Source organism: Porites lutea, chromosome 7, assembly GCF_958299795.1.
Source record: "Porites lutea chromosome 7, jaPorLute2.1, whole genome shotgun sequence".
Classification (NCBI taxonomy): domain Eukaryota; kingdom Metazoa; phylum Cnidaria; class Anthozoa; order Scleractinia; family Poritidae; genus Porites; species Porites lutea.
The window spans coordinates 6,260,420-6,286,049 of record NC_133207.1 but is presented as its reverse complement, the minus strand read 5'-3'; the positions used below and the strand labels follow the sequence as shown (position 1 = coordinate 6,286,049).

General features: G+C 38.8%; 2 protein-coding genes across 2 annotated transcripts; both read right to left on the bottom strand.

Annotated features, from left to right (window-relative positions):
• Positions 1 to 3,166: 3,166 nt before the first annotated feature.
• Positions 3,167 to 11,266, bottom strand: LOC140944343 (polycystin-1-like protein 2). Its single transcript, XM_073393509.1, has 6 exons — positions 11,192 to 11,266; positions 10,183 to 10,407; positions 8,968 to 9,684; positions 5,839 to 7,152; positions 5,134 to 5,302; positions 3,167 to 4,753 (listed from the first exon to the last, which is right to left on the bottom strand). Exons 1-6 carry the CDS (start codon positions 11,264 to 11,266, stop codon positions 3,258 to 3,260), a joined length of 3,996 nt encoding a protein of 1,331 aa, XP_073249610.1. The 3' UTR covers positions 3,167 to 3,257.
• A 397-nt stretch (positions 11,267 to 11,663) lies between these two features.
• On the bottom strand, positions 11,664 to 25,237 carry LOC140944342 (uncharacterized). Its single transcript, XM_073393507.1, has 13 exons — positions 25,144 to 25,237; positions 23,166 to 23,546; positions 22,846 to 22,926; positions 21,616 to 21,741; positions 20,131 to 20,502; positions 16,792 to 16,914; positions 16,224 to 16,346; positions 15,708 to 15,836; positions 14,614 to 15,317; positions 13,478 to 14,053; positions 12,845 to 13,060; positions 12,126 to 12,257; positions 11,664 to 11,864 (listed from the first exon to the last, which is right to left on the bottom strand). Exons 1-13 carry the CDS (start codon positions 25,235 to 25,237, stop codon positions 11,664 to 11,666), a joined length of 3,258 nt encoding a protein of 1,085 aa, XP_073249608.1.
• Positions 25,238 to 25,630: the final 393 nt, after the last annotated feature.

Sequence of the window (25,630 nt, the reverse complement as noted above, 5' to 3'; positions counted from 1 at the left end):
TATTTTTCATCAGTTTGGCCGAGAAAAATGAAGGTAAAGAAACTTCAAAGTTTTGACCAAAATCATGGAGTAACCCCTTTCCAAAAAATGAAAATTTTTCAACTTTTAATTGTCAGCTTATTTGTAGGGTAAAAACAAGTTTTTAGTATAGAGAATGTCGCTAAACATTGTTTTTGATCAATTTGGACTAAAAAAAACAAGGTGAAGAAACTTAAAATTTTTGACCAAAATTGTTGACTAACCCTTTTGGCAAAAAATGGCAACTTTACAACTTTCTAATATCAACGTTTTTCTAGTCGAGAAAAGCTCTTTTTCTATTAAGAACATTGCCAAACACTCTTTTTGAGCAATTTGGCCGAGAGAAGTGAAGCTAAAGAAACTTCAAATTTTTGATCAAAATCATCGACTAACCCCTTTGCAAAAAATTATCAACTTCCAATTATCAACTTATCTGTAGTCTAGAAAAGGTTTTTTGTATCAAGAAGGTCATTAAACGTTATTTTTGAACAATTTAAACCAGAGGAAAGAAGTTGAGGAAGCTTTAAATTTTTGACCAAATGTATGAACAAACCCCTTTGTCAAAAATGCAAATTTTGTAACTTTCTCATATCAATGTTTTTTCAGTCTAGAAAAGCTCGTTTTCTATCAAGAACATTGCCAAACATTCCTTTTGATCAATTTGGCCGAGAAAAGTGAAGGGAAAGAAAATTTAAATTTTTGACCAAAAGCATGGAAAAAAAAAATGCACATTTTTAACTTCCAATTATTATTATTTTTTTGTAGGGTAAAAACAGGTTTTTAGTATAGAGAATGTCGCTAAACATTCTTTTTGATCAATTTGGACTAGGAAAAACAAGCTGAGGAAACTTAAAATTTTTGACCAAAATTATTGACTAACCCCTTTGCAAAAAATGGCAATTTTGCAACTCTCTAAGATCAACGTTTTTGTAGTCTAGAAAAGCTCTTTTTCTATCAAGAATATTGCCAAACACTTTTTTTGATCAACTTAGCCGAGAAAAGTGAAGGTAAAGCAATGTCAAATTTTCAACCAAAATAATGGACTAACCTCTTTGCAAAATATTTCAAATTTTTCAATTTTTAATTATCATCGTTAACGTAGTCTACAAAAGGTTTTTTGGTGTCAAGGCTGTCGTTAAACTCTCCTTTTGAGCAATTTGTACCAGAAAAAAGAAAGGTAAGGAAACTTGGAATTTTTGACCAAAATTATGGACTAACCCCTTTTTTAAAAAAATGCAAATTTTGTTATTTTCTAATATCAATGTTCTTTTAGTCTAGAAAAGCTCTTTGTCGATCAAGAACATTGCCGAACACTTTTTTGTTTAATTTGGTTAAAAAAAGTGAAGGTAAAGAAATGTCAAATTATCGACCAAAATGATGCATTCACTAACCCGTTTTTTAAAAATGGAAATTTTTTAGCATTCAAATATCAACGTTTTGTAGTATTTTTTGGTCAATTTAAAAGAAAAACGTCAAGGTAAAGAAACTTCAAATTTCTGACCAAAATCATGGACTAACCCCTTTGCAATAAATGCAAATTTTTCAACTTTCAATTATCATCCTTTTAGTAGTCAGCAAAGTTGTTTTTTTTGTCAAAAGTGTCGCCAAACACTCTTTTTGATCAATTTGACCCAGAAAGGTAAGGTAAGCAAAGTTGAATTTTTTGACCAAAGTTATGGACTAACCCCTTTGCCAAAAACGCAGACTTTTTAACTTTCAAAGAACGTTTTTGTAGTCTATTAAAGGTTTTTGTATCAAGACGGTCAACAGTCTTTTTCATCAATTTAACCGAGAAAAGTGAAGAAATGCAAATTTTTCAACATTGGCAAACTTTCTTACTTATCAATAAAGTGAAGGTAAAGAAATCTCAAATTTTTGACCAAAATTATGCTTTCACTAACCCGTTTTTTAGAAATGGAAATTTTTTAGCTTTCAAATATCAACGTTTTGTAGTCTTTTTTGGTCAATTTAAAAGAAAAAAGTCAAGGTTTCAGGTTTTCAGGTTTCAAATAGCAACGTTTGTAGTCTAGGAAAGGTTTTTTGTGTCAAGAATGTCGGTAAACATTCTGTTTGTTCAATTCGCACTAGAAAAAACAAGGTGAGGAAACTTGAAATGATTGACCAAAATTATTGACTAACCCCTTTACAAAAAATGGAAATTTTGCAACTTGCTAATATCAATGTTTTTGTATTCTAGGAAAGCTATTTTTCCATAAAAAAGGTCGCCACACACTGTCATGAAGGTCACTAAAGACTCTTTTTGATCAATTTAAAAGAGAAAATTCAAGGTGAAGAAACGTCAAATTTTTGACGAAATTCATGGACTATAACCTTTGTTGGAAAAAAATGCAAATTTTTCAGCTTTCTAATATCTGCTTTTTTTGTAGTCTTGGAAATGTTTTTTCTTTCAAGAATGTCGCTAAACACTTTTTTTTATCAATTTGATTATGAATAAGAAAAGTCAAGGTGAGGAAGCTTGAAATTTGTGACCAAAATCATGGAATAACCGTGTTGTAAAAAAGCAAATTGTGCAACTTTCCTAATATCAATGTTTTTGTAGGATGGCTTCAAAGTTGAAAATAGAGAAAGATAGAAGAATAGCCTATCTAGAGTACAAAAACGTTCATATTAAAAAGTTTCAAAATTTGCATTTTTGCAAAGGTGTAAGTCCATGATCTCCGTCTAAAATGTGAAATTTTTTCACCTTTACTTTTCTTGGCCAAATTGGTAAAAAAGAATGTTTGGCGACATTCTTGATAGAAAAACAGCTTTTCCGCCTTATGTTTTAGAGCAAAATGGGTTCAAAATAAGGTCTTTTGATGTCCTAGATAGAAAATAGGCGTTTCTTTGGCTATAATAAATAGCTTTCTTAAAAGGTCCCACAATCGTACAATTTGGTAAATTATGGTTTAGTGCAAATAGGCTTAGAAATAAGGTTTTCAAGTAATGATTTTTGAGATAGAAAATAGGTGTTTTTAGACTAAGGCTACATATCTCGATCATCTACGCTCATACTTTTTGTTAGCTAGAAATAAAAGGTACAGCAAAATCAACATTGCACAAACAAACCGTCTGTAAGTGTAGGATTAAAGACTTATTCAACACGAGAACAATTTCGCATTGGAGACTTATGCAACGAGGTCTTTATTATTCCATTAATGTTTCAGCTAAGCTCCTTCATTGTGCATAACTGACACCTCTCTTGCCCTTTATTCTTAATTGCTCTCTAATTAAGTTCTCTAGTACATAAAGGCAACCTGAGCCTGAGTCTCACAAGTTTGGGGAATGAAGATAATTTTACTTATGAGGGTAATAAGCTCACGGTCTTCCTCAAGCTGACCGTTTTCTTCCGTCTCAGTCATTCGAATAAGCTTGGCAATTCGCTGATCTACTCTAGTCAATCGCTCATATGTGCACTGAAGAATTCGTTCAGTATTCTTGCAGAATGGCTCTGCTTCGGAGCTGAACATGTTCACGAAAATTGCTTCGTCACAGAACAACTTTGTAAGATCACGTCCGCCTCTCCTTTCCCCCATAAGTTCTAACAAACGCTCTTCAAGATGGTGTGAGAGTTCCAGATCTTCAGCGCTATCTTCGACATTTGTCTTTGCACCAGAGTACGCGTCATTGAGCATAGAGATGAACATGTTCATGAGGAAAATGGTCAAAGTTAGCACATAAAACAGGGCAAATATGGGACCGATAATTCTATTTTCAGCTCGAAGACCTTCTACCGGCACTGCTTTACCTAACAGAAATTCAAATTGGCCTACTGTGGCTCTTAAGTAACTAGAATACACGTACATGGACCCACCAAAAATCAGTATTCCTGACATGGCAAAGGAATTGAAGATTAACAGGAGAATGAACATAAAGGATAATTGGTGACCAACAGATTGGCGAAAAGATGAAAATAAAAATATGACGTGGGGGTTAACCCGAAGAAGATTGAGAAACTTTAACGTTGCCATGAATACGGCGACAGCAATAGATGCATTTTCCCACTCAGCCCAAGACAGTGCAGTGTGAAAGTTGATGATTGCGTAGGGATTAGACTGTATTGCTTTAACACTTCTTAAAATACTTTTAGCTTTGAGCATGTAGAATGTTACTGTTGTCACAGAAGAAACAACTTGCAAAAATTCAACTAAATTCCATATGGATTTAAAAAAGCTGATTCGTTGGCGAAAAAGATTAACCAGGAGCAAGACGAAGTAATAAAGTGTCATAGACATGAAGAGAAACTGGCAAATGAGATAAAATTCTCGAGCGCCTGATTCTGTACTATACAGCTCCAGTGTTTCCACTTTCTTGGTTGTGTACGCAGCCCCAGTAGCTAGAACCTCATAGAAGAAAGAAGCGATGCTGACTAGGTTTGTGTTGATGTTGAAAACCGTGAATTCAATAACTACAAGTCTGGTTTGTTGATCAATCCATCCCTCAGCATGTAATTCATTGACTACCCCACCTGCAGTTTCTTCGTTATATCCCATGGCAGCTATGTATCCACCCCCACTATACAGCTTGAAAGTTCCCCATGTCGGTAGAGCATTCCCAAGATGTTCTGGACTCTGGTATCGCCATGGTCGTGGACACATCTTAAGTGAATCAGGCCATGTCGTATTTACAGGCAGTTCTTTCCATCCCGGAAGACTCATGAAGGTTTTGTCTTCGTTTTCGAAAGTGTAGTCATAATAGCAGTGCGGGTTGATGAAACTAAGAACTCCACAAGTGCCTTCAAAGAAAAAAGTCAAAAAATCAACTAAAGAAAAATATAAATAATTAATAATCCTTATAAGAAATCCCTAAAAAAAGTCGGGTGTGCGTGAAGGTCATTTACAAGTGCTCAGGAAAAGCCGATTTAAGGGAGATGGAGGTTCCTAAATATTTCGCCTTCTGATATAATTAGAATTTTCCTGACAAAGCAAAAGAAGGGGATAGCACTTTATTTTCCCCATGTCAAGAGATCAACAGCAAGGTTCTCTTTATGTTCCTTTAATACGTTTTTTTTAAAGCGCCCCGTCGTTCATCCGGTGGCATTGCTTTTTGTCCCTCTTAGGCTAATTGTAGTGAATATGGTCTTCATCTTTCTATTTACAGTAAACTCGAACTCACTCCTCTTAATTCTAACTTGTCTCATTCGTGGCATTCCCAGCAAAATAGACTTTTTATTGTGTATGTAAACCTCCATAATCTCTTTTTGGTTATTGTACCAGAACCCTGCATAGAGGTTTGGTATGAAAAATTGATCCATCCATCCCCTCAGTACGTCCGGATGTGTGACCTGTTGAAAAAGAAATAGATTGTGATAATTTTGTTACGTAACGTTGACCTATATAAAATAATTTCTATTCACTTTCGCTACTGTTATTTTGAACTAGGGGGAACAATGTGGGATGCTCCATTCAAAGTCCTGTTTTATATGCCACCACCAGATACTAGAATAAAGTCATGGATAGTAATTAGTTCAATTTCCGCTTCCCTTTGGCTTGTACATGGAGAAAAAAGCGTGAACTCTTATCCACCCTCGTCGCTTTGACATTCTAGCGATATTTTACTTTTAACAACGATTTTAAGCCATGGCTTACATATATATGTTTTTTTTGCTTAATGTTTAGCATCAGGTGAAAACATGAGAACGATAATTTTTCAGTCACTGACAAAGGCGTTTCGGAAGGAAAAATCCAAAAGTATTCCCCATAGGAGTAGAACCTATGATCTGATTAGTACTTGTCAGGGTGTACCTGTTACCTCTAGTTGCTAATGTAATTCTGTAAATTGTGAATTATTGGCTTTCTCTCGGAAAGAAAAGGCAATTACCTTGTCAAACTTTAGAAACGGTTGCTTCACCGCTGCTGTCATTAGGAAGCGGTTGTTGTTTTTGTTCCCATAGCAAGTGATGGCCATGAGGAATACGAATAAGGTATGCAGAATTATTTGTCTCATCATTCCTAGTAGTTTCACGTCCTTTTTCTTGTTCTCGCGCATCTTTGAAAGTTCATAACGTCTCAACGTTTTCTTTGGATCATCATCGAACTCGCCATCGCTCATTTGTCCATAGGTTTCTGCATCTCTAACTGCAGCGTTACACCCCTTTTTTCGTCGGATTGTCAACAAGGATATTACACAAGCAACTAGTAACACTTTCATTGGCTGCGCAGCGAATATATCCTCAGCTAGAGAAGTCATTATGGATGCAAGCCATTGCTCGGCAAGCTCTTTTCCCCACATAAGGCTGTAAAAAAGCGTGAAAGCGGCACTTGTTAGTGTCGTGGTGATACAAAGGAACCATCCGATGTAGATGAAGCAGTGGGGCAGTGTAAACCTCGATTTCCTCGCCTCCTCAATAAGATGAAATGAATCCGTGCCAGTTTTGTATTTATCATCTCTCCGCTGCCTTGGCCTGCTCAAGCGAAAGAGTAGTACAATCAGAATGTTCACTGGCGCAACAATCACTCCGCTTTGAACTCCTATGACGATCTGCTGCCACGAGAACTTAAATGGTCCAACCCGAATTGCCGCTAGTGATTCCCCGCCAATATTGTAGAACATGGCGTTTGCGATCATGGCAGTAAAAAGAACGGAAAGGCAACAAGACGCTCTTTGCACTCGTGTGAATGTGCTGCTCGATGCTTTGCCAACAACTGACAACCAAATATGACTATCGGCTAAAATTCGAGGGGCCATCGATCGCACCTGATCTGAGAATCCAAAATCACTTGTGTTGAAACATGGCACTGTAACTTGTATTTGACCATCACCCTTTTCAACAGCAAGCCACCTATTCACTAAGAAATTCCACACTTCCCCAGTTTGTTTATCCTTTATGATCAACGTTTCAAGAAACCACGATGGATCGTTGCCAGAGTTATCATGAGATAACGTTATTGCCTTCAGGGGTCCGTAAGTGTTACTGGTTGTTAGCACAAAACCGTCAACACCACCACGGGAAAATAGTTCAGGCTTTTCTCCCCTACGTCGCAAATGGATTTCCTTGCTTTCGTCCATCTTGCCGTCTATACAAAGTGATATGTTCGCAGTAGAACCTGAATCTTTCCAAACACCTGTACGTATCACCATTTCGTAGACATAGCTTCCGCCTTCATTAACTACTACGGTCCTCGGAGGGGTAATCTAAGGGACGAAAACGTCGCAAAATAGAATATCAGAATGATTTACATGTTGTGGATAGCCAGATAAATGTTATGTCACAATGCTTTCTTACCAACCACATAACGAAGGTCTTTCATTGGTTTTTCAATGATTATTTTCAGGTTTTTAAAAGATTGGCCAAAGGTACGTTTTTCCGGGTTAATTAATTTATTTACCCATCCTATTTTCACATGGCCAATAAATAAATTTTAGAACCCTCACTAGTATTTTTTCCTTTCACAGGTTCCATTGTAGTCACTTATTGGAACGCTAGGGGTATATTGATACCCCTACCCAGTCCAGTCCAGGCCAATCTTGAGACGTCTTTTTTTAGCCGCTTCTTTGAATATTTTTTTTCCAGTCCAAGTCTTACTTTTTATGAGAAGCATCAGAAGAGAAGGCATACAAGATAGACCCCATATTTGGAGCATATCTGTTGGTTACACTTGACAGCAGATGTCCTTATTTGGAAGTTCGTAATTCTACTTTGATTGAAGTTGTAATATTTTGTCTTAAAAAAAGTAACGTTCAAAGAACCTACTACGACCTTAGCTTCTTGGACCTTTTAGTATACAACGCCTATCTCGGGTACTGAAAGGGTTATGCTCAAGATGCCAGTTTTTGGGTCGGTATTTCGCTATATCCAGGCTATTAACCAATCTCGTTCCTGATCCCCTACGCTCAAGAGAAACAAAACCAGCTTGTGGTCGGAGCGGGACCCGAATCCGGGACCGCAGGATTGCGAGTGCGACGCCACGCTGCCTCTTCGAGCTATATATATTTACTAATTGTTTTTGAAGTATCTTCAATCGGCGACAAAATTGTTGAGAAATTGTACTTAAATAGGGTGACTACGGAGAACAAAAGAATCCGCACCCCTCCCCTGTCCCCTCTATTCAAAGTTGGGGTGTTTGTTGTTTTCTATAGGTAGCTAGAACAAGGGCTCAAAATTGTATAGAGGGGATGGGGAGGAAAGCTATATTTCCTTCTTTTGAAGTTCATAAATCGTAAAAAAGCCTACTTTTGGGCGAAGTGTCTCAACTCATTTTGTCGCCGATTGTTGGTAAAGTAAACGCTAGTTTGGAAATTTTAAATTACTTCTTGCACTAGATATTTCTAGAGCATGTCATTTATTTCTTATGGATCGGAGCTATTTTCATACCTTATTTTCGTCACGTTTGTCCGCTCGTCTTGCAAAGACAGTTACCACAAAATAAAGGAGGAACACGACACATATCGTTATCAACACGGCTACGTTTCCAGTTTCTCCTAGTCTTGTAAATTCCACGAACACTTTGTCGAAATCTATGGGATTTGGAGCCTGTATAAAGTTTCCTCCGAACGCTGTTAAATGATTGCAAAGGCACTTCAGCTTCTTTTTATCAGAGCCAAGGCCAACCTAAGGCACGAAAGACCAAATAAGGACCCAATAGAATGATAACTTTAACCCACGTGTTGTTTAATTTGTGATGGTAGACTAATCTCTAAGGAATAGGATTCATATAAATTTCAGAGTGACTAACCATCCATCAAAACTGTGAGGGTTTCCATTTGGACTTACAGAGTGTTTTAACCCACGTGACCAGCATCTATACACTAAAAAAGCGTTTACATAAAAGAAAGAGTTGAACTCCCACAGGAATGGTTTGCAACACCGACACGGCCGCCGTTTCATTGTTTTGAATCACCAAAATAGCGGCCGTGACGTCATGTTAAAACGCTCTATTGCCTAATAAGGATTTGATGCTCTTTATCCTCAATAAACCATGCTTTATCGATATCTCGACGATAGCTTACCTTACATCCATCGGACGTCCACTTTTCCATCGTAGTAGACCAGTACAAACAATTTGCTTGGCTCATTGTCAAAGTGTAATTTACATCTGTCAATGGATCATACTTTGGAATGACAGACTTGTTAAAGCCTTCTAGGGGCGGATCCTTAACACCAATACACGATCGTTTTTGTCTACCTCCTCCAAAACAGGACCGTCTTTTTCTGGAGTGCTCAGTGACATTTTTCTCGCCAAATGTCAAGATTCCCACGTAAATTAAACTTTGCTCTGGAGGGGTAACCGTAATCGTTGTCTGTAATTGAGAACCGCAGCCTGTTTGGTTTTCATTTATCGTGGTTGCATTACTTTGACATGCGGTTAAAGTGATAGTGAAGTTTTCATCAAAGTCATCCAACGATGGCCTTGATCCATATTTTATTAGCACCTCTACTACAGCATCTTGATCTTGTCCTGCGAGGAACAGCGACAAAGGGACGTTAGCTAGCTCAGCGAAGTAGCTGTGGATGGTCAACTTGTTCGGGGTGAGAAAAGAACCGGTTGGCTCAGCGGATTCTCCGTTACTAGGGTTAAGAGGGATATCAATCTCGATGTCTTCATCGAGATCCGATACATTTAACGTCCCATTTCCGCTACTTGAAAGTTCCAGGCTACAAACGCTAGATGTGATAGCTGCACCACTTGAGTCCCCAGGAAATGGGTTGAAATTAAAAGTCATCATCTAAAAGAAAATATTGGAAATGATTTAATTTAACTGTCTTTTAACGTGATTGGTTGAATTTGAACCATAACATTTACGTTGAAAATATGTGGTTCTTTCGCTTACGTCGATACGTTCGAAAGGTTGGCTTAAGAAATAGTTTTAACTTTTTTACTTTGGCTTAAAAAACTAAGTGCCTTTAAGCGATGTCCACCGCAAAAACGTTTTACAACGCGCCGCACAGTTAGCATCTTCGATAAGCCTGACCTTTGGTAAATAAATTGTACCTGTAAAACTTCACTTATACTATATGCTTTAGCAATGTGGTACGCCCATTTAAAGTCAAGGTTTACTACCATGGTTTTTAGGGATTTGTGGAATCAGTTACAGATGTCATTCTTACAATTGTTCCTACCACATTTTAGCGCCGCGGAAAAGAACAGACACGGTACAAAATGGAATTTACTTGTAAACTAATGTTATCATAATTATAAAAGATTATAGTTTTATTTTCTTTACCTTGGCATTTACTTCGCCGTCAGCACTAAGGTTTAGATTACTCGGAAATGCAAACTGTGTAAGTCCTTCTTCTAAACTAAGCCCATTGAGGTGATCTGAATCAACCTTTCTCAGTGAAATCGATAAGTCGTTCTTCTTTATGTCCAGTCTTTCAGATATTACTAACCGAGATGAGATGGAGTCGACGATGTCATTAATTTGTTGTAGAGCGTCCTCTGCGTCAGCCTAGGAGTCAGTGTAAGGTACAGAATTGGGTATTGTGTTGCCAATGATAAAATAATATTGGACGGAATATAACTTTTCTCTGCTAGTAAAATCCTTGAAGGGACAACAACGACAAGAACAAGGAACGTCTTGCTAGTGACACCTGCAGTGTAGGATTTTGTAAGGCCTAATGACTGTAAATCGGGCAACAACCCCCCCCCCCCCAAAAATAATTTCCTAGTAAGCATAAAAAATTATAAAAAAAAGGCTTCAACACATCACAAGAAAAAGTTACCGCGGTTTTTAAAGTTTTCTTGAAGCTGTGATGCACGGGAAAGCTCTATTGCCATGGCAAAAAATAATGAACTTATGCCAAGAACAATGGGACACAGAGAGGGAATGCCCTGCCTAGCCATTGGTGTATGGGAATTTCATCAGAGTTATTTTTAGACCATTTAAACGCTAAGTTAATCAGAAGTTGGTTTCCAGGAGGGTCGGCAAACTTTAATTTAATGTCGTCAAGAGAGAATTTAACAGTCGCCACCGCAATATTCTGCATTGTGTGCTTCGAGGCATTAGCGCGTGGACTTGATGACGTTTCAAACTATTTATTACAATGTACGGACGTCCCAGTAATTAGACTTCTGTTCCCTCTTTGTCCCAGTATTATCTATTGCTTATGCCCATGTGTTTTCTGTATCATCAAACTAGTAATTATTTTCGCGTTTGGATTACTAGTAAGTATTAGCGAGTGAATGTCATGAAAGGAGGTCGTTCCCATACTCGTCGCGAGTATGGGACAAACCAAAGCTGGGTGGTGAAACAGGCCAAGTACAACCTTATTCTGTGATGCATCCTTCATACTTCCTCTCAGAGTCATACCCAATTTGCAATTATTACGGCCCCTGAAGGTGGGCAAAAGGGCTACCAATTAATGAGATCATCCCCTACAGTGTTCCAACTGAAGGGCAAAAACAGGTAAACTAGCGGTTGTCACTGCCAGAGAGTCTCTTTGGCCATAGTCATTCCTTTCATGTAAAGTGAAAGTGCAGAAAGAAGGGACTTGCGGATTTCCGTCCTTACCCGAAAGGACTAAAAGGGAATTCTAACTATTTGCCGTCTAAACTAAAGCAACGCCTTCTCCTCAATTGTTACGAGGACGCCGGAAATTGGTTGGACAGGAATCAAATCCCGGTCAACCAATCTAATGTCGGGTACCAACGCAAATGGTTAACCATTCGGTTGTCAGATGCTGGGATCAGTGATTACTTTGCGTATCACTTTCTCACCTTGGATTGTGAGACGTTACTCTCCACTCCAGTGTTATCGGTAGAAGATGCTGATTTAAGAACATTTCCCAAAAGTTCTGTTGTCGTTGCAGCGGCATCCTGAATCTCATCTGAGAACGGTTCCTCCACATCTGCGAGAGATGATGCTAGGAGCAAGCTTATGTAATTTGTTAATTTCCTCGTTGACTCCTAAAAGAGCGAGATGCATTAAATGTCACAACTTTTTATAGTTATGTTGGAGAAGAGTATGCATCTTCTGCAATCTTACATCCAGCATGCACTCTAAGTTTAGATATTAAGGTTTTATTGGAAATATTTACATAATGGTATACGGATCAGCCTTACATGGAAGGAGAGACAAGAGAGAACCAGCGGCCATGGAAAATGATATTCAAAATTATAGAAATAGACTTTATTACGACAAGATTTTTTTCTTCGTTTAAAACTTACCAAAACATCGAATCCATCACATTTAAGCTGACTGTCTTCCGTTGCTGCCTTTACAACTGAGCCAAACAGGAGAGACATTTGTAGGCTCTCAGGAGGTATCGCTGTAAACCTTGTTACAATAGCACACATTATCTGGAAAGAATATCATAACACTTGGTTGAAACACTAAAGTAAGCTGGGTCAGTACATCGAAGAATCAAGCAAAGCGGAAACTTTTCTAGATTCCACAAGAATCGGAATACTGGTTGGCTTCACACTAGAGCTTCAAGTATAATGTAAGTGTACTTGGAACCTGCTTTGAGTGTAAATGGGTAAAATTACCTATTCGCTACAACTTGACTTGGTGGGCATGGAAACGTTCCTATGGTCTACCCCACACTTTAGAACACACCTGGCCAATAAGAAGTGGAAGCCATTGCACGATGTGTGCGTGCAGCGGTTCCAAGATTCTAAAGAACGGAGAGTTTGACAGTTTTTTAATACTTCAAGAAATATACTTTGTCGAGAAGTGTGAAGTCATGTTTTTGAGACTTGAATCGAGTGTTTACTTGAAAAACAAGCTTGGCTTCTAATGTGAAGCCAACAATTACCTCCGGCTACTAGACATTCCTTTTTTCATGACGCATGAAAAGGAACGCGAGAGTTTTTATGGGAACACTGACTATGGATAAGAAGTTTCTTGAAGCTTATAATTAACTATATTGATTCACTTTTCTCACCTGGTACTGAATATCAGTAGGAACGTTTTGTCCACACTCTGTTTTTTCTTTAGCTGAGGCCAGGACCGATAACGAAAGCTGCGCGGCCTGACTTATCTCGCCTTTTAATAGAAATTCGTCAACTTCATTTTCAGGCCCGAGAAGTAAGTTTTCTAATTCGCTGGTGACTTGTTCCAATGAGGATTGGCAAGGATCAAGTTTTGAAGACGGAGTGACCTGGAAAAATCAGTCAAGACTTATATATAAGTTCTAAGTTTCAAATCCATCACAGTTAAGACTGTAATCCAATTTCAATGCCTCAAATTGAAATGCAAAGAGATAGACATTACATGTACAGTAGAAGTTACATGTAAGTGTTCACTATTATGAGTTTAAATATTTTTGGTATCGGAATCTGGCTGAAGTCAACAATGCAGCATCAAAGTGTTATATTTCACTTCATTGCTTATTCATATGTTTCTAATGCATAGTATTAATGTCGACAGTGAGGCTATTGATCGTTCAACCCTGTTAAAGTCGATTGTCGTCCCGATCGACATTGGCCGTTTTAGGCAGATGGAATATGCGACACTAGTGGTTTAAGCTACATCAAACTCTATCAATACAGATATCTTAAAATATTTCTTATCTCACCTTTATTTCAAACGAGTAAACCACTTTCACCCCAACTGCATTTTTAATGACAACATTAATTGTTATCTTATAGTTGTTTTCAGGATCTCCTGCAGGCAATACTGTTTTCGGAGAAACTGGGGAAATACCGTAGGAAATTGGATCGTCACCATTTCGAAATTCATAAGTTAATGGTGTACTTCTGTCCGTCCAGTCAATGCACTCAAACATAAATTCTGTCTCCAATGACACGCCTTCTATGATTAACGATTTGCACAAACCACCGTGAGGCTCGCCAGCCGTTTCAAACTCAAGCAATCCATAACCCTCTACTTTCATTAGAGATATCACATTCAATTTCAGTCGGTACTGTGTATTAGAAAGAAGCATGTTTTGTTTAATTATAAAGTTTGAAGCGTTAATTGGCGTAGCTGTGATGTCAGCCACATTAGACAGAGTCTGCCAGCTTTCCGTGTCAAACCTTTCCAGAACCCATTCGTAGGTTGCGCCGACGCATGCAGAGTTGGGGCATTCTGATGTTACTCGAAATTTGTTGGAAGAAGATACAATCGCACCACAATCAACAAAGCACCTAAGGTAAATGATAAACATAGAAAATTAGCAATCGAATCTTGTTGTAATTTGACGTAGTTAAGTCTAGGGCGTTACTTCTTTGGACAGCTCAGATGACATATTTCTTATATTTTGTGTGGTATTTAGGATTCAGGAGAGTTGCCTCAGATAAATCGTAGTTGAGACACTTACAAAAATTAAATGGTCCGGTTTGGAGGTTGTGAAAAAGTTATGGATATTATTTCTTCATAATAAAATTAACCATATTAGTATAGGTAATAGCAAGATTTGTAGAGACATTTGGCATAAATACCACGAGTGATATTTCGAAATTGTTATACTCTATTTCACGAGCCGTTAGGCGAGTGAAATTTAAGACAATTCTGAAATATCATGAGTAGTATTTATGCCAAATACCACTAGAAATCATCCTATTATTTGTTTATACTACTACCCACACAAGATTTGTAATTTTCACATGTAGGTATTTCAAATTAAGCTGAAATACCACTGCTCTAAGCCAATCAAATTGAAGAAATTTCTCATGTAATAGTATAAAGTATGAAACGGCCCACTTACCTAAGAATTACTCTGGGTACATCTCCAGATGCTATCTCAAAAGTCATTTCAGCAGATGAGCTTCTTACATGTTTCCAAAGAGTTAACTGCAAAATGTAGCTATGTCCTACTTCGAGAACACTGGTGTCTATTGTGACGGAAGTTAAATTCAAATCTCCTCTCTGAGAAAAAGCACTAAAGCAGTCATAGCTCATTGATGCATTTTGCCCTTGAGCGCGGCATGACCAAGTGAAATTGAGCCCAGAGTGACTTCCAGGCCCAACATCTTCATCGTAACTCAGAGAACCATCAATTGTTACCATCTCGTTAGATCCCCATCGAGCGGAACTTCCACCGTCCACAACAACGCGTAAAGGACCTGAAATTATCTCAATAAAGCCGTAGTCAAATGCCTGAATAGTTTGTGGAAAGTTCGGATCCCCGATTGTGATGGACGCATGAAACTTGACTTGGTATTTTCCCGCAGGTAAAGACCTCCTCTCGATTTCCCACTCAGCGGTTCCTTCACTTACTAATTCGCCCTCTGCCGACTCCGCGGCTGCTAATTCTGCCTCACTTATCAGGCGCCACTCCAATACACTGTACAACACTTTAGCACCTGCTGGTAGACCTTTGATTACCGCTGTTTGGATACTTTTGGCAGATCGCTTGACTGCAGTAGGCTTATTGTTATCCTTAGATATATTCGCTATAGTTACTGAAAAGTCACCTATTGAATTAAAGGCATGTTAGGAAGAATGCGATTTGCCCACGGTATTCCTGATTTGAGCTAAATACATCATAGTATAGTCTATGATAGTCCGTATTCTAAGATACTAGGAATTGACCAGTCTTTGTATTGCCGTGAAAAGAGCAATAGAGTGGGCTAAAACAGTACTATGTTTCGATTTTTACAAAATGGGCCAGGTTTTCAGTATCTATTGAACTATAAAATTGTAAAAAAAAATGCCTTTCACTTGACAAAATCATCAACATATTATAACTGTAGATTCTTCCTGGGAATTATAATTCACTACCATAAACTATTGAATTTAACGAGGTGGGCACCTTCTTTCAAGTTAAAAGGTATTCGCAAAGATTAATATATTAAGTAACTCACCAAGCGGGCTACAAGTCAGTCCATCACCCGTGTAACCAGACCGACATTGGCATGTGAACGAGGCTTCATTGTTGTAACAGTGAGCCACTCCATGGCAGTTGTGGGTTCCTTCTGCACATTCATCTGTGTCTGTACAAATACAATTGCTGGTCTGGACTTGTCTTCTGTAAATTTTTGCCATGTTTCCCATTGATTTTAGATAATTTCAAGTAAGACCAAAACACTCCCTCCTTTACATATTTTCCAAGGCATTACAGTAAACTAACAAAGTAAGGCAGTTCTGGACACTTAATGAGCTAATTTAGATGACACAGATTGCAAAAATTAATGAATTGAGCTTACTTTATCGAAAATTATTACTTTCAAACTCTTTTAGTGTTCTACATTATACAGCAAAGTATTGGATCTTTTAAAGTTAGGGTGAAACGAACTATAGCAACGAGAATGGCACGTAAACTGACGCACGGTCAAATTTTAAATAAGGTACTATTACGCACTGCTAGAATAGAAACAAACCAGCACACTGCTTTCCATCCCCTGTGTACCCCTGGATACCGTTACACGAAAATGAGCCTTGTATGTTGCTACACACTGCATTTAGGTGACAGTCATGGTTTTCGGCCGTGCATTCATCAATATCTGTTATTGCACACAGAAATCGAGAAAAATCCATATTAAAAAACTGTAGCTCAAACATGCCTGCCTCGACGACGATGAATCTACCGCTTACAAACAAGGTTGCAATATAGCTAGAAAAAGGTCGGGGACCCGTACTATTCAGGGCGTCTGTTGGCTAAAAATGCTATTGTCTCTATATACAACACAATAGTCGTCATGCCATTAAATTGTGAAGTGTAAGTAACAAAAAATGGGAAAAGATGAGAGAAGTCATAAAAGATAACATAACTGCCAAGTAGTCACTACCTGAAAAGCAATATTTTTTGCGTTGAAAAGAAGTGTACCGTTGTAAGCGCATAATCTTTACAAGAAATATATTTCCTGTCTGCAAAAAAGATCCGAAAAAATATGGAGTCCGTTTGGCTGATGGGCATGGAAATGGTAAAAATTTCAAGAGTATATTTACCACTGCAAGATATGCCATCCCCAGTGTATCCCGTGAGACATGAGCAAGAAAAGGAGCCCGCGTTGTTGGTACAATTCGCTGACAAGTGACAATTGTGAGAAATATCAAGGCATTCGTCAATATCTGTTGAAAAAAAGGAAAGAAACATTATTCAAAAAAAAGATCAGAAACATAAAGTTTCTTTAAGGGTTGCAAACTGTGTCTGCACAAGAGCAGAAAGGAAAGCGGAAGCTTGAAAGCATTGTGTAAGATTATGTAGAAGTAGCCTGGAATGTTTGTCGTACGAAGTCCTAACCGATCTGGTATTTTCTTTGATGCCGTTGATTGGGCGATGCAAAAAACATTGTTTAAGAGGCTATCTATGGGATGACCAACTGACCTCTTGACCGTTTGAGAAGAGAAAATTAAGAAAAGGCAGGAGACCATTTGATGGGCTCCTGGAAAAGTGCTATTTGAAGAAGCATCCTTCAGACGACGAATAGCCCGCGAATGATTGTGTCTTTTTGTAGGCAAGTACTCATCACTCGTGCAAAGTGTATGTGGTTCCTCGCGGGGGTGAAAAAAGCCGTGATCATTTAAAGGAGACGACGACTACAAGAAGTACGACAAACGACGGCTTTGCTTTGTAGAGGTCATTTTACGGTGTCACGTCCCAGAATCCAAAACACGTCCCAGGTGTGGTTTCTGGGAAGTGTGGACGTGTTTTGGATTCTGGGACGTAGCTTGTATTCGGAGATGTGTTTTAGATTCTGTGTAGTGTTCTGGACTCTGGTAAGTGTTTTGTTCCACCTAAGAGCCATCATATAATTACGAGAAAAGATTTCAGATAGCTGAGTAAGTAAGCGTTAAAAGATGGGGGATCACTCACTACAGGTTCTCTTGATATATCAGATTCTGCAATGTAACTCACCGGTGCAAGGGGTCCCGGTATAACCCACCAGGCAGCCACACGTTGGCGAGCCAGGACTAGCAACACACGCATCGTTCTCGTCTGGTCATGGGAAAAAAAACGAAATTCAATTACAAAAGCACTGTAAGAAACGAAAAAAAGAACGTTTACTTACTGAAGTTCACTTAAGTCATTACTTGGTTTTTTGACGTCAGGTCAGTAATTTCATTCCTACTAAAGTTTCTTTCGGGTGACAGTGATATTATAGAATTGTAGCTGGTGTTCGAACTTTATTAGATGACTTTCTTTATTTTACCATACTCCTCTCAATGAAAACCAACAACTGCTCGCCTACTTCCTAGAGTACCTCCTTTGACTACCAGAACCCTGTTTCCGAGGCTAAAGACCTTAATTAGTGTCACTCAAGAAAAGCGAACAAGCTAGGGTGATTGATCCGTTTAGCCAAATGAAACCAGAAAACGATACGATACTGGACGATGTAGACTCTGCGAATCGTATTAATTTTGTCCATCTGAGAGCTTTGCATGATGCTCTCCGGGAAACTTTTCTCAAGGTGACCTATAACGAAATATAAACTGCTAAACGGCGCCAAAACTAGCTTTAGGCGCGCACTAGCTTCAAATAAATAACTGTCACGTGTGTTAAACAGAGAATTCTGGGAAGGGACGGAAACACACCCTCTAGGGAGGGAGGGAGAGGGGGGGGGGGGGTGGTTAGAAAGAACGCGAATTTCCCAAAATTCTGTGTACAGCCAAATCTTCACAAATCCCTAACCACGAAACAACCAAAATAAAGATGCGACATAAGCAAACATCACAGTAAACAAGCTAAGACATGGGGAGTTGAGAGAAATTACCAAATGTTTACTAACCCGGTTTTCATAAATCCAGGTAGAAATATATTGACTGAAAAAGTTTTCGCCCGAAGAGATAACGCCAATTAAGATGTAACTGACTTTGTGAAATTTTAAACTATTTTGCTCTAGAATAAGAGTAAGTCTCACCGTTCACACCACAGTAGCGTTGGGCGCATCCATTCGGTTGTTGCAACTTATAAACGTAAAACCCGCTACAGTTTCTTATCTCAGTTGGATAGGAAAGGCTACAGCAACTTTCACCCGAATGAATACAGACATCTCTGAACGCTCTCTCATACTTGACATGGGGATGAGCTCCATTAACCCAGCCAGCGTTATTGGTATTACAGCTTTGTTGTGGGATACAGTAGGAAGCCATCCTGACACCAGCAGCCCCTTCAAAGCGGTACCACTGATTACTAACAATATTGCCAGGATCTCGATCACAGTAAGGGCCTCCATCCTCGTTATTCCAGTATCTATTAGCTTCACTGAGTAAGGTGTATCCTTGTGAGAGACATTCAGGAGGTGGCTCTGTACTAGGAGCTGTCAAAAGTAGCCAAATTACAACTATGATACTATGATCTTATTTCCAGATGATGTATGTAATGCGTGTAAAAAAATCATCGTTAAACTGGAGGTGTCAAATTAATTTAAATAGGGAAATGATTATCCTAGTTATACAAGCAATTCAAGCCCATGTAAAAAGAAATCCTCAATGAGATTCGAGCCCATGTTTTCCTAACCCACAATGGCCCTGCTTCCAATGTCAGGGGCTTCATTTATTTTTGTGGTCATCGATTGTTTTCATTGTTGCTCACCTCCAAGACCTCCAAGATCTTGTTATATGACTTACCTAATCTTGGAACTTATGTTTTAGCATTACCGTAAATTCTCTATGGAGCCCCCCCCCCCCCCCCACCCCCTCACTCAAATAAGCCTCCTTTCTCTCTTAAGCCGCCCCTCAAATGTGTTTAAAATAAATAACAAAACTAAAACAATACCGTACACCTTCTTTTAAAGAGGCTGTACACTATTTTTTAGTATTTGCCTACCTTGGGGGGGGGGGGGGGGGCAGTCCAATATATTAGAGAAGTAGATGCTCTTTGTCTTACTCGGGGGTGTAAATTGCAGATTTTGGTCGCAATTAGTCTGTTTACGGCAGAAACCCTGTTATTATTATTATTTTTTTTTAACAAATGAAGCCACCTTTTGAGGCTGTGTAATGAAATATATACAAGAAAACGCCGCCGTATTTTCGCGCAATTAAAATAACAACTGCTCATAATTTGTTATAGGAATTTCTTGCATGTTGTAACTTAAAGTCTCTTTTGGGGCTCAAATAAAGCCTGAGATACACCTAAATTAGTATCTATACGGGTTTGACTGAATCATTTTACCTCGACGTAATTACCAGCCTCTGGTGCGGAAATGAGACAGCGCTACGAAATTCAGATATTTCCATAAAAAACAGGTATTTTTAGCCTGTCCGCCTCGAATGGCATGCTAACAAAGATCGCTGGTGATTCAGCTGTGCTGAATTTTGTGCTTACGACTTAACTGCTGCACTCACCCACATTTGTACCACAGTATCTCAGTGAACAGCCCGTTGTAGGTTTTAACTCGTACACATAAAATCCTCCACAGTTAAGGACTTTTATGGTACTGCTCCAGTAGCAACATGAGCCGTTATAATGATAGCATACAGTTTTGGTAACTTCGCCCTCTGCAACTGTCGGGTGTATTCCGTTTAACCATCCAGGAGCATGTGTTGTACATTGGAATTCCGCTGGGCAACTTTCTGGCATAGCGGTACCAGCCGAACCGGTGAAGCGGTACCATTGAGTTACGATGCCGGAGTCGCATAATGCAATGGAAATATTATACGAAGAGACATGCCTATCTGCCGTGCTAAGTTGTGCGTATCCGGTACATGCTGGATTTTCTGCAATTGAGTTGTAAGTGACGATAAGCCAAAAAAAATTGACAGGGCTACAGTTGTCACATGCGGCCTGGGCCGGGCTTTTGAGTGGAATAGTAACATTTATTAAAATTTCTGCACTCTTAACCTTTAATAAATTAGAGGACATAAAGATTCGACGACGGCGACAGCAACAAGAACGTCGAAAAAGCAATATGTTTTAACAGATTAGCAGAACAACAACGTTTTCGCCGCAAACGCAGTCTCAAGTTTCCTTTTCGTAAAACTATCGCTGTCTTCTAAAAGACACTTCAATTTTTTTGGACCTTTTATTGAGAAGTTTCTATGAAAACAAAAGAAGATCGCAACCCTGGGTCTAACCCGGACCATAAGCTAATCTCTCGTCCTTACCACTACACTACCACACCGACCCGCCAAAATTTCGAACGGTTTTAACTACGTCTTTTTAAACTGATACATCTATAATGGGTGGCCCTCTAGCCCTTTCCATAACTTTCAGCGTAAATTCAAACTTGGGCTACCACATATGTTCTTTCTAAGGCTATTCAAAAAATATTATTTGCCTTATTGTAACTTAACCCAGTGGAATATACAGTGGAAACCCGTTAATACGTTCACCAATGCCAAAAAAAATGGCTGCATTAACGGGTGACCGTATTTACCGTAATAACGAGGTGGCCGTAAGGCAGAGTTCCAGTGTATTACATCTATATCTACCATAACTAAAGACTTGGTTATCAATGGTGGCATCGACCGTTGAAAATGGCAACAACCGTTTACGACAGGGAAATAGGCGTTGCCATCCTTGGATCTTAAGGACGGGCAATGAATGAATAGATTTGGTGGTATGGCTTTTCGTGTACTACAGTATTGTTGGTTTTGAAGGCATCATGATATGTTATTGCGACTTATGGCAGCTGTGAAATCAATGTCCCTCGACAATTATATTTTTATTCAGGCCTTTCTTTACCCATTTATGAGCATTGATCACCGAAGTGTACTTACTAGACAATAGTTTTATAAGGAAGACAAAGTTAGATTTACAAGACAGGCAATCCCGACAGTTTTTCTTTCTAGTGGGTTAAGAGGGTTTTTAAGAGAAAGGAGACAGCTTACCGTTGCTACAGGTTTTGCCGTCGCCTGTGTAACCAGGGTTACAGGAACAAGTAAAAGAACCTGCGGTATTCGTGCAAGAGGCTGACGCATGGCAATCATGGGTACCTACCGTGCATTCGTCTACGTCTGTCAAAAAGAATAAATAAAAGCTTATAACGCCGGGTGAGACGCCTTACTCACACTTATACTCCTGCTCCTGACCATTCATCCATTCAAGAAGCGAAGTACTAATAAGAAGTTGAATTTAACAATTTGCAGGCGATCGCGTAATTGCTCACAAGTGTTTTGCAAGTGAAGGTTTCTGATATTTGACGATGTTTATGAGCTACGAGTGTACGAGTGTGAATCGTCAGAATCGCTTGTAACTTCCTTTTTGGACCTCTGTGGATAGTCATACGAAAGAGATGTGAAGCTTTGAGTCTTTTAATGGACATTAAAAAGTCCACTTCTTAAATAAGTAGTTTTATTGATTATTTTGATGATTTTGTAAACAGTTTTGCTGCCTTTAGTTTTTATTGGAAATTAACTTTGTTATCATCATCGTCATCATCATCATCATCGTCACTATCGTCATTATTATCATTATCACTATTATCTTTTTATATATATTATCATTGTGCTCGTTGATGGAAAAGTTGAGCCTATCGAAGTTATAACGTGTGTAAATCCAGTCAGGGAAGCCTGAATAATTATAGTCCAATAGAATTTTGGGCAAAAAGAATGAATTGGGTGCCTGTGATAAGTGAAAAAAAGGGGGGGGGGGGGGTGAAAGGGGCAGAAATAGCGCCATTGTAGTATAAATATCTCCAAAACCAATAACGTTGTGCGGGGCAGTTGGACTCAACCAGCGAAAAAAGTCTGATGTATTAACTTGGAGTACTCCTGGAGCTATGTTGATTCACTTGGCAGTTGTACCGAATTCAGTTTATTCAAATAGAATTAGCTGCACAAGACGATAATGATGGAACAGGGAAATTTCAATTTAAGAATTGACGAACTAATACGATTTGAATGATTATCCTGAATGAATTTTCAGAAAGAAAGAAAGTAGAAGAAGGGTCTTTTAATCAGTTACCCTAAAGAATCAACGTCAAAACACATGTGTACGCCTATTAACGTGCTTTATCAAATAAAATGATGATAACGATGATGATGATGGCCGTATCCTGTTCATGACACAGATACAGTAGGACGTTACGAATCTAAGTGTAAGTATTTGTATTAACCTACCGGAACAAGGATTTCCTGAATAACCCGGATTACAAGCACAGACGTCTGATCCTGCGGTTCCAAAACACGCATCATTCGCATCTGCGTCACAAAGGAAAAAAAAGATGAGAAAATATGGAAAAAGCAATTTTGGGGCCTGCCCAAAGTGACGAAAACAAATGTACTTCTTGGGCATTGTTTAACGCAGCACGAAATAAGTAGGTTGGAGTCCCATCCCATGAAAAGGGAAACTCTCTTAGTTGATTGCACTGAGGACAAATCTTCTTGCACGTCATTAAAAGAAATACAGGTATAAAAGTATTTTTTTTTCGAACATTCACCTAAAACACCACAGTAACGCTCATAACATGATGTGGGCCTTTGCAGTTTATACACGTAGTAGCCATCACATCGTGTTATGCTAACGGGGTAGGATCTTTCGCAGCAGGTTGAACTCCAGTGCATGCATACAGTTGTTGTCACCGTGGCATAGAGACTAGTCGGATGATCACCATTTACCCAAGAAGATCTATGGGTACTGCAACTCGATTTGGGAATGCAATACGACGCCATCATCCGTCCAGCTCCTCCAATAAAGCGATACCACAGATTGTTGGCAATTTTAGGGTCATCGCTGTCGCAGATTAAAGAGCCACTATTATTGCTCCAATATCGGCCAGGCTCATCAAGATCGATGTAGGAGTTACATTCTGTTGGAACACCTGAAATGAGATGTAAATAAATTAAAGAGACAGACAGATACGTAAAGTTATTCTTCCTTTAGCTACAATTCGTGAAATTAGAACTTGACTCAATTGAAAAAGAATAACGTTAACGTCATCTCTCGTTCAATGTTGGCCTCTTTTCCAGTTTTTTCCCCATTCCCTTCGTTCCCAGGTGCTTTCTCTCCTCCCCCTGCTCTCACAGCCACGCTACTGAGAAGAGAGTCAGGTCTGGAATTTTCAGGTTGCTAGAAGCAAAATGCTGGTTCCATTCGAAAGGATTTGATGACCTCTAAGATTTCATTAACTGCTTTATTCTAGTGCGTTCTATTCATAAAAATTATGGTTTTGAATTATTGGATTGTTGTTACGCTTGTATCGTTTTTTCGTTTAAATTAGATTCCCAGGGCTAAAATCCCACCATCAACTGAAGGGGCATTCGCAGTTATTTAGCATCATATCTGAGACTGAAACCAAAAAAGATTTTTTTTCTTCAAGATATACTTAACTTCTATCTTGTTCCACTTCGCCAGCGAATTTAACGCTATATACTATGCATGTTGGAGCTTATAATTACCCAAGGGACCCTACTCTTATAATTGTATTCCGATCCTCTCGAAACTTTTTTTTATACATAATACTTTTTAATCTATATAATTTTATTGATTTGGCGTCAACTAGTGCACTTCAGACCCCATTCGTTAAAGGAAAAGACACATTCTCGGTAGGTTTCCCCTATTCCCTATTGGTGAAACGGCAACTGACAATAAAAAAAGGAAAACTGATTGCTGCACTGGATAGAAGCCCAGCGTAATGCAAGCATCAGTTCCTGTTTATTTATACAGATACAAACACTTAGATACTGCAAAGGCAAACTCTATATTAAAGTTCTTTTATTGATAACCTAATAAAAATATAATCATGCACGCTGCCCGTCAGGAAAATCCCCCTTAGCTAAGGAGGAAACCTAAACCCTCCCGAAAGTAGAGCCATACACTTAACTAAAATACCAAACTACAAGTAGCTGAATGACGAGCTACAATCAATTTAAAGTACACAAAAAGGAAAAGGCGTAAAAAACGAATTAATCAAGCAGCGATGTCACCTTAATTTCAGAGGATGATTCACCTAATAAAATCCGGCCTTTTTATACCCAAGTCTCCATCACAGCTGCCAAAAGGGACCTTACGATCCCACAACGGCGACGTCTATAAAATCTCGCTGAAAATAGACTCCGCATCCTTTCAAACCATTTCGCGATTATCCTGAGTCGCCCAGTTACTTAAGGGAAGGGAATTTATGTTGGAGCTGAAGAAAGTGGGCTGACCCGAGTTCAGACAGAGATGGTAGAATTTATCGCCTTGTCGTTCTCGTCCTAATTTGGTCATTTCAAGTCGTAGTCGTGCAGGAACAGCAAAGAAATGTAAAAAAAAAAAAAAGCGTGATGCACGTTCAGAGTTGTTGTTTTGCTCACTAAACCTATTGCTTTTTGACGTTACCTTTGCCGTTGCCGTTGTAGTTTCGTAAGGTCCCTACTAAGTTGAAACCGTGAAACAATAAATTGTTGTTATTCTTAACACCACACCAAATAACAAACTTGTTGGGTCCATGGCTTTCCCAGCCCCTTCATCTTCACTGTTAATTTGGAAGAGGATTATTTTGCCGGCCCAGCGAGCCCGTAAAACCGTCATTAGGAGAAGGGTAGGGAAACAATACGTTTACTCAATGTAAAATAGGATTTTCAACGGCAACTTACCCACTGCTTGTTTTACATGCGTATTTAAGAATACCTCAAGAGCTATCCAAAGCGTTTGCAAAACCTAAAGTCAAATATAAAGTCAGTTTTTTAAAGGCAGAAACATTATTGAAGAAAAAAGAAAATGAAAGGTATTTTAATTTAAATCACGTTAATTTCAGGTTTTAGAGGAGTAAGAAACTGATTTATCAAGGGAATTAAAAGATATCCTAAAGGAACTTACCCAATCAAGTGATGTCCTCATGGCCTTCAAACATGTAATACAATCCGGCCTCAATTTCAAATCTGGAGCAAACTTTAAAACTTTAAGACACCCTTAAAAATGCAT